At 51.2% G+C, this 9351-nt stretch overlaps 1 protein-coding gene across 2 annotated transcripts in view; it reads right to left on the minus strand.

Moving 5' to 3' along the window:
- The window catches only part of SALL1 (spalt like transcription factor 1), a 25614-nt gene extending 18035 nt beyond the window's left edge, over positions 1-7579 (minus strand). The window contains exons 1-2 of one of the 2 annotated variants that reach the window (XM_032230350.1): positions 7480-7579; positions 5534-5626 (exon numbers count right to left, since the gene is read on the minus strand). In XM_032230350.1, the coding sequence (XP_032086241.1) occupies positions 5534-5609 (76 nt within the window). In that variant the 5' untranslated portion in view covers positions 5610-5626; positions 7480-7579. Of the gene's footprint in view, positions 1-4297; positions 4396-5533; positions 5627-7479 lie in introns of those variants that run through there. The other variant, XM_032230351.1, reaches the window with a different exon arrangement.
- Between the last annotated feature and the right edge of the window lie 1772 nt (positions 7580-9351).

A 9351-nucleotide genomic window follows, 5' to 3' on the forward strand; every position in this document is an offset into this window, starting at 1 on the left:
CATCTCATGCTCTCCAGATATCTGTGCTTTCTCCCACGCTTGTAGAATAATTCTGCAAGGAAACGTATTTTTGCAGCAGACCCCTTTAAAAGAACTGCAGGGAAAAAAGCAAAGCACAGCTCAAAAAGGAAGCTGGAATTCCAATAAGTTGGAGAATTGCTCTAGGAGTCTGCATTTTTGACTCATGGTAAGTTCGAATCGGGGTTTCCTCCCAGGAAAGTAATTATGAAATAATAACCTTAATTTTTTTTTTAAAAAAAAAACAGCAACAGAGCAGAATTCTCTATTGCCATTGGCAAGGTCTAACTTGTTGAATATACTTTCAAATTTCAACTTCTCCTCTACCCCCAAAGACATTACTAAATAAAAAAATAGGAAGAAAAAGATCAAATCAAACTGCCATTATAGTTCAACTGAGCAATAACATTTAATTCAAACTAGTGGGGGGGGGGAAACAATCGAGCAAGACAATGCAGGCCAAAAACTTTCAAACACCTGATTCACAATGGAGATTGCGAACAAAACCCCAAACCATCAAATGAAGAGACCGTTCTGTTTGTAATAAATAATATATTGGGTTGTGTTTTTTTTTTTTTACAGCCATCAAGGTTAGCTTTTAATTACCCCCCACCTAATCTCACTTTGATACTGTGACTGTCGGGGACACACAGGTTCCAAAAATGCATGTTCCTGAAAAATAGATCAAATGCGAAGGCAAATTGCCTTGACAGATGGCGTTCACCAAAGTTCGTCCACTGTATACTATTATTACAATCCTGTTAACACTATTACAAAGCATTGCCTGCAGGCAACTTTGTCAAACTATGTAAGGCAGTAGTAACGTAGATGTACTGCTGGCAGTAGAGTTATTGGGAGAAGAAGAAAAGAGGGGGAAACATTTCTGCAACTCATTGCTCTTTCAAGAGAGAAGGAAGAGAGGGAGGGAGGAAGATGGGAAGGAAGGATTATTTAACTGGAACAAGTCAGCAACTAAGAAAACTGAATTGTCGTTTTCCTCCATATTAATGCGTTTTGATTAAAACTGATTCCCCCCCCCCCTCCAGCACATCACTGAACAGGAAAAGGCTGGAGAGATAAAAATTACTTTTTTCTTCACAGCAAACCTGGATCCAGAGATTAAACTATAAAGGGGGGGGGGGATATGGCTAACAAACTGAAGATCCTGGCAAGGCCTAAACAGAAGCAGCAAAAAGAAAGAAGAAAAAGAAAAAGAGAGAGAGAGAAAGAGAGAGAGAGAGAGAAAGGAAAGAAATAAAGAGAGAGAGAGAGAAAAGGAAAGAGAGTAAGAGAGAGAAAGAGAGGAGGGAGAGAGAAAGAAAGAGAGAGAAAGAAAGAAAGAAAAAGAAAGAAAGAAAGAAAGAAAGAAAGAAAGAAAGAAAGAAAGAAAGAAAGAAAGAAAGAAAGAAGTCTTTAGAAATTCAGGATGGAAAGGGGATGCCACCAAGATCTTCCTCAAAAGAAGAGGTTTGACTCAGTTTGAAGATCACAGAATTCTTTTGTTACAAGTCCTTTTGGAGAAACCAGCCCTCCACAAAGGAACAGGACTTCAAGTATTCTACTGAAATTTATACCTGGGCTTAGAGACAAACACAGCAGTGAACACAGAGAAGAAATCTTCTAGCCCACTCTTCAAAAAAAAAGTGCTCAAAAATGTCTCCCAATGCCTGCCAAGGATTTGAGAAGTTACAGAAAATAACTGTCATTTTATTTAAAAAAGAAGGAGAAGAAGAAAACTGGAGAAAAAAAAATGAAACAAGACTTGACCATTTTTTAAAAAATAGTATTTTTTTCCCTTGAAGAAAAAAAAAAAACCCTGATTTTTCTCCTTTGCATCTTTGAGTGGCTGAGTTAGTTCTCAAACTTTTTCAAGCCTCTTGAACCTCATGAAAAGAATAAAGAGGGAGGGAGGGAGGGATACAGTGGAGGGGCAGTGTGTGAGAGAAGTTAGGAACACACACACAAACACACACCTTATCCTTCTGGCTGGCTAGGATGCTGAAAACTTTGGGTGTGGGGGGGAAGCTTGTTTTCCAACAATGTTTCTGTGGGTGTTAGTTTGTTTGTCTGTGAGTGCGAAATGTTAAAGGGCACTGTGGAGGACAGAGCTTTGGGGCACAAATCTATAAATATATATATTTTTCAGACAGTGGAAGGAATATTTTCCCCTTACAAAAGAGGCCCATGTGTGTTGTGTATGTACATTTGTATGCATATGTGTGGTTAGAGATAGATAGATAGATAGATAGATAGATAGATAGATAGATAGATAGATAGATAGATAGATAGATAGATAGATAGATAGATAGATAGAGATAGATAGATATAGATAGAAAGAGAAAATAGATAGATGATAGAGAGATAGATAGAGATAAAGATAGATAGAGATAGATAGATAGATGAGAGAGAGAGAGAGAGAGAGTGAGAGAGAGAGTTGTAAAGATATAGATATAAAGATACAGATATAAATAGGAAGAACTGCATCTCTCCAAATATATTAGCACAAATACTAGTAAGTTTTAAAGTCACATTTCTTTCTCCCAGTGGCCTGGGAAGAGACTTTCTTCTACACATCCCGAACAAGAGAAATTGTCATTTCCACTCAGGCCTCTCTCTCTCTCCCTCTCCCTCCCTCCCTCCCTCCCCCCCTCTCTCTCCCCTCTCTCTCTTCACCTCCCACCCTCAACTGCTAATCCCAGTTTAAACACAATTTAACCTTTGTATGTGTGCCTAAGCAGATCCAACCCGCCAGCACCTTAAAAACTCGCAGGCATTTCCTAGATACCGCTAGAAGCGACAGCGACCGCGGAAGAAAGTTTTTTTGTTTTTTAAATAAAATAAAATAAATTTAAAAGAGGTCTGCAGAGAAAGGGAAAGAGAGAAGATCCCACGCAACCCACTTCCAAGCGTGGCCCGGAGATCCACCCGATTCCGTTTCTCCTCCACGCGCAGGGGGAAAAAAGTGTTTCGGAAAAGCCGGGTTTTGTATTTTGACATCTCTTTTCTACCTTGAGACTTCCCAAGGAGCCGAAACAAGTTGGAGTTCGATACCCCCCTCCCCCGGTCACCTCCAATCTTCTTTATTAACCCTACCAAGTTTATTCACACCCTTAATCAACGACGGAGGTAGATTAGCAGAACCCACCAACAAACGGAGAAAGCCACAAACAAACGGACGGTCAACTTTGGAGCCAACGAGATCGCCTCTTTTTTTCCCCCTTTTCTTTCTTTCTTTCTTTCCTTTCTCCAGAGTAAAATAATCTGGTCAGATTCTCCGAGCCGCTGGTGAAATCGGCGTGGATAGAGAAAAAGAAGGAGAAGGAGAAAGAGAAGGAAGAGGAGAAAGAGAAAGAGAAGGAGGAGAAAAAGGAGGAGGAGGAGGAGGAGGAGGAGGAGGAGAAGAAGAAGAAGAAGAAGAAGAAGAAGAAGAAGAAGAAGAAGAAGAAGAAGAAGAAGAAGAAGAAGAAGAAGGTGTCTCGTTCCAGCTTCTCCTCTTTTCTGCTCTATTTATTCCCCCCACCGACCCACTCAGACCCATCACTCAGAAATAAGCCTGAGTTTCACCCGTTTAGCCTCCTGCCCCGCTTCGCTCCCTTCCCAGTTTTCATCCACGCGCGATCCGATGCCGATGCGCTTCGGCACCCGAGAAAAGTTTTTTAAAAAGGGGGAGAGGGAAAAAAGACGATCCGCGACGGGGGATCCACGTCGCCACTCCCCAACTCTCGTGGAGCAGGGGCAGGTTGCCAGCAAACCAAGCCACCTTTACTCTGCGTGCCCTCCCCCCCAAAAAACCTCCTCGGTATTCCTCGCGCAACTTTCTCCGGCGCTCAGATTCCCACGACCGCCGGGGGCCCGCCAAGCGCGTCTGGGGTCCCTTCTTTCTTTCTTTTTTTTTTCTCCGCGCTGTGCCCTTCAGAACAGACTCCAAAGCCGGGCGAAGATTGCGCGCAAGTTTGGGAGAGAAAGAGAAAGGGTAGAGGGAGGAGAAGGAGAGAGAAAGGAAGAGGGAGGGAGAGAAAGAAAAAGAGAGGGGGTGGGATGGTGGCAGTGGGAAGGAGGAGAGCTGGCCGGCTGGGAAAACTTTCCGACAGACGAGCGAGGATTGCGCGCAAGTTGGAGAGAGAAAGAGAGAGGAGAGAGGAAAGGACGGAGAGAGAGAGGGGGAGGGAGGGAGGGAGGGAGAGAGAGAGAGAGAGAGAGATGGCCTGCTAGGAAACTTTCCGGCGCCGGTGGATGCCACGCAAAGCCAGCAAAAGCCGGGCCAACGGATCGCACTCACCCATCTGCGCCGGGAGGAAGCCGAAAAGCCGCGCTTCGTCTTTCCCTCCTCTCTTTTTTAAATAACGAAATAGATTTTACGCGCCGCAGCCGGGAGGGGGGAAAAAAAACCCGTGGGTGGGTGGCTGCGTGTGTGTGTTTGTGTTTTTCCCTCCCTTTCTCCTCGCGAAAATCGAAGGGGACTTGGGATCGCTCCGGCGCAGCCTTTGCTACCAGGGGCCGCTTTTTTTGCGGGCGGTGGGGGGGGGGGAGGAGGGAAGGCAGGCCAAGTGGGGGGTGGGTGGGGGGTAGATTTGGGAAGAAAGCTCTCTTTTTTTTTCGAGAGTCAGGCCCGCACCGCTTCTGTCCTCGCAAAGAAAGAAAGAAAAATATCCTGGGGGTGACGGTGGTGGTGGTGGGTTTCTAGAGGATCAGCCACCTCCCCCCAAACCTGGATCCTGCAGCGCCTTTTCCCTAAGGGCTTCTCCCCCCCCCTGCCCTCCCCAAGCTCGGCCGCGCGGTGGTAGGTCCGTGTGTTAGAGGGGGGGAAACAGCATGGGGAATGGTGAGAGACCCAGCTCTCGGCTTGGCAGATCGGCAAAAGGATCCAGTCAGAGCAAGGTTGGTGGGGTGGGGGCTGGTGGGGAGAAGCAGGAGGGGGGGCAAAGAAAGAAAGAGACAGAGAGAGAAGGAGGGGAGAGATCCCAGATCTCTCCCAATCTAGCCGGGAAAGGACCGCGCGTGGAGAAGGCACCAAACCTTTCCCAGTGGAAACAATTTCGTGCGGGGTCCCCTTCACTTTCTCACCCACCCAGGAGGGGGAAAAAAAGAATCGTTTTATTTACCTCCCTGTTTTGCTGTCCGCCCCCCCTCCCCGACCCCCCCCCTCCCCGGGGTCGTCTTTCCATCCTTTCTCCTAAGCCCCCTCCCCCGATTTAGGTAAGTTTCTTTTGCACTTTCTTTGGGCAAATTCAGAGCGAATTGTTATTTGGGGAGGGGGCGGTTGAAGAGGGGGGGGGAAGCTTGACGCAGGCTTCTGGGAAGTAAGGCAGATCGCCCACCGGAGATCCTCGGGGAGGGGGGGGACAATGTCTTGGGCAGGACCCCCCAACCCATCTCCCCAAAATTCCCCCCCTAGGCAACCAGACAGGTCTCTCTCTCTCTCTCTCTCTCTCCCTCTCTTTCTGTCTGGCCTCCTCCCCCAAAGAGAGGGACCCCCCCACGCCCCCCCTCCCCTCCCCGATCCAAGCCCCCTCACCGTTGCGTGGAGCTTGCGAGGCCAGCTCGGGGTCGGATTGGAAATGCTGCGGCTTCGCCTGTTTCCTCCGCGACATGCTGGCTCAAACATCAGCTGGGGCCGAATAAAAAATTACGAAAAAAAAATCTTCTCAAAATTACGGAAATCCAGCCTGCCCCCCCCTTTCCCTCTCCTCCTCCTCCTCCTCCTCCTCTTAGCTCTTCCCCTCCCTCCTCCTCCTCCTCCTCCTCCTCCTCCAGCTAGCCCGATCCTCCGCGCACCGCGCATGTGTCCTGCGATAATTGTGATTATCAATAATGCACCGCGATTAATCATACAGGGGACGCTTTGAAAAGGCGATTGGCACCGGGCCAAGCCTCTATTCAAACCCGCTTGCCTTAATCAATTAGCCGCGGATTGGGCGGAGACCCTTGTCGCTCCCAGGCGGCCGCCCAATCAGGCGACCCAGGTCGCAGGACCATCGCCCGCCTCCCTCCCTCCCTTCCAGAAAAGCTTGTTTGGATACAGTTGTGTGTTTCGGGGGTTTATTTATTTATTTTTTAAAACCTTCTTAGCAACTCGCCGGGCCTGTTACTATAGGAATGCGCTACAAGGGACCCCCTCCCTCCCCGTCACCAACTTTTGGGGTCCTTGTTTGGGTGAGGGAGGGGGGGAAGGGGAGAGGAGGGGGGGGAAGCTGCTTTCCCCCCTCTCTTCCTCCAGTTTCTTTGCAGCTGGAGTTTTGTTTGGTTTTGTTTTGAAGTTTGTTCTGGAGCGAATCGAATGCGAAGCGCTGGTTTTTTTTTGGGGGGGGGAGAGGTAGGATGCAAGAAGATGGGGCGAGCGCGGGTTTACAACCGAGAGCCCCGTTTTGCAACCCCGGGCCTGAGGGAGGAGGAGGGGGGGAGTCCGTTCATCTACCCCCCTCTTAGCTTGCCAAAGGGACCCCCGGAGACTTCAAGGACTTGGCTTCCTTAGGAAGCCGGGCTGGGTCCCAAGGTGGGATCGCGGGATCTGGCCACAGGGATGCTCCCCTGGATCCTCTCGCTGGGCGGAGTAGATGCCTTGCACCCCAGCTCTTCCAGCCCTCCCACTAGATCTGAGGGAGGGGGGAGAAGATCTGCTCGGGGCAGAGGGAGGGGAGGGAGGGAGGGGTCCTCAAACGGCAAGAAGGGGGTGTGAGAGTGGGGGGGGGGCAGCTTCTGAACCTCCAAACGTCGGCTGAGACTGGACTTTTTTGGGGGGGAGGAAAAAGGAGGGGAGATGGAGGGACGGATCCTTCTCCAGCTGCAAGGAGGGGGGGTGAGAGAAGGAGGAAAAGTGGGGGGCAGGTTCTGAATCTCCAAACTTGGGCTGGGACTGGACTTTTTTTTGGGGGGGAGGGAGGTAAAAAAGGCCCCCACTCTTCGAAGGAGGAAAAACTCGTCCCTCTGCCTGCCTCTCTCTCCTTCCTTCCTTCTCTCCCAGCAAGAGACCCCACGCTGGGGGCGGGGGGGGGATAGGAGATCCGCGGCTGTCACTCGCAAACTTTCCCCCCCTCCCTGCCCGTCTCTCACTTTTCGCGACCAGCCGTGACTGCCACGGCAGGCTCCACGCGCACCAACCGCCTTGCACGCGGGCTGGCCGTGCAAAGCATCTGCGCGCCGATTAGGGGCTGCCCAGGGGGGGGGGGGGGGGGGGGGGAAGCAGCAGACCCTGGGGAGGGGGAGTTTCCCTCAACCGCCCCCCTCCCCATTTCCAGGGTTAAGCAAGCCAGACCTTGGAAATATACCCCCCTCCCCGGTTTTTTTCCCTTCCCCCTCCTTCCGTCCTTCCTTCCTGCCTCTCCATCCATCCATCATGGAGCTGGGGGGGGGGCTCTCAAAGTAGGAAGCCCCTCCCTCCTCCCTTTCTCTCCCCCCCCTCCCCACGTCTCCTCTCCCCGGGACAATTCTTGCAAACTTTTCTTATTCCTTTTTTTTCACTACCTTCCTTGCCCCCCCGAGCGAGCCGGGGAGGGGCGGGCTTTCTCCCAGGCAGAAGCGGCTCCGGTTGGCTGCGGGGGGAATCAGTCTCTCTCCGAGGAGGTGGGGGTGGCGGAAACGAGCGAGCTGGTCTCCTGGGCCGAATCCCGGGGACAGGGAGGCGGGGCCTGGGGCGTGTGGGCGGAGTCTGGAGGGAGAGGCGACAACAGCCGCGTTCAGGCGACCCTTTTCATTCGGGCCCTCGCGCGGTCCTTCCTTTTGCTCTTTTCCACTCTTTCTTTTCACTTTTTACTTTTACGCTCTTTCTGTTACTGTGCGTTTCTTTTTTTTCTTTCTTTCTCCTTTCCAGCCTTTTTCTACCACCCTTCTGTCTTCTTCCTTTCCTCCCTCTCTCCCTTCCTTCCTTCCCTCCCATCTCCTTTCTTCCTTCCCCTCTCCCTTCCTCCCTTCCCCTCTCCCTTCCTTCCCCTCTCCTTCCTTCCTTCCACTCTCCCTTCCTTCCCATCTCTTTCCTTCCCTTCTTCCTTCCTTCCCATCTTCTTCCTTCCTTCTCCTCTCCCTTTCTTCCCATCTTCTTCCTTCCTTCCCATCTCTTTTCCTTTCTTCTTTCCACCTTCCTTCCTTCTCACCCCCTTCCTATTCTGTTTATTTCTCCTTTCTTCCTGTTTTCCTTTTCCCTTTCTTTCCTGACTCTCCTCCATTCCTTCTTTCATTCGTTTCTTCCTTTTTCCTTCTTTTAGTCTTTATGCACTTCCTTCTTTGATTTACTATTTTCTTCCCCCTTTCTTTCCTTAATCAATAAATCATCTTTCCTTCCTTCCTTCCTTCCTTCCTTCCTTCCTTCCTTCCTTCCTTCCTTCCTTCCTTCCTTCCTTCCTTCCTTCCTTCCTTCCTTCCTTCCTTCCTCTCCATTTCTCCCTAACCGAGAAAGTTTGCCGCCCCGGTCCATGCATCTAGCAAACGTTTCCCTCCTTCCTTTCAACTTTTCCTCCGCATCTTCCCGTCTTCCTCTCCGGGCCCGTTTTCATTTCGTCCTCCGGGCTTGGCTTTCCCACCCACCCCCTCCCGGTCCAAATGAACGCAGCCGGGCCGGGGAACGACGTGCGTTTGCCGCGTTCGTCCCCTCTGCTTGGGGGGGGGGGGGGGTGTCAGATGGTATTCCGCCTGGAGAAGCCCAGCGCCCCTCCCATTCTTTGCACCTCTGCACACCCCCCTCCCTCCCCTCCGGCGACCGCGATCCACTCTGCTGAAAGCTGATTTGTCATCTCTGCCCCCCTCCCTCCCCCTTTCCCCCTAAAATTGGGGTGGCATTTCTGGAATGGAACCGTGAATTCCGGGATTCTGATTTATAGCCAAAATCGCCTCTTCGCCATCCCGCAGAGGGCTTATTCCGAAACCGCTCCCTTCCTCCTAGGCTGACAGCTTGGCCAGCGGAGGAACTGGGCTGTCCGCATGATCTTTTGGGGTGCCTCTCCTCTGGCGGGGAAGGTGCGCGTGGTTTCCCAAATTCAAGGCCTCCGGATCCGCCAAAAAAGCGAACCCCAGCGCCTTCAGAACCTGCGGACCTGGGCGCCTAGTGGGAAGTTCTGCAGGGACCTTTTTCTAGAGAAATGGAGACGGAAGAGATTTTTTTTTGGGGGGGGGGGTTGCAAGGATAGATGCCTGCCCGCCAGGAACAGAGAGATGGACCCGCTTGGCGCACCGGGGTGGGGGTGGGGGAGAGAGCAGTGGCCCGTTAGCCTTCCCAACCACCTCCGCAAAAGGGCCAAACTTTTGTGCTCGCTTCGCGGGTGGATTTGGGGGTACCCACCGTCCGGATAGTAAGAGCTCAGGGAGGGGAGGGTCGCACAGGGGAAAAAAAGCAATGGAACTCCC

The sequence above is a fragment of the Thamnophis elegans genome, chromosome 14 (assembly GCF_009769535.1).
Source record: "Thamnophis elegans isolate rThaEle1 chromosome 14, rThaEle1.pri, whole genome shotgun sequence".
NCBI classification, from domain to species: Eukaryota; Metazoa; Chordata; class Lepidosauria; order Squamata; family Colubridae; genus Thamnophis; species Thamnophis elegans.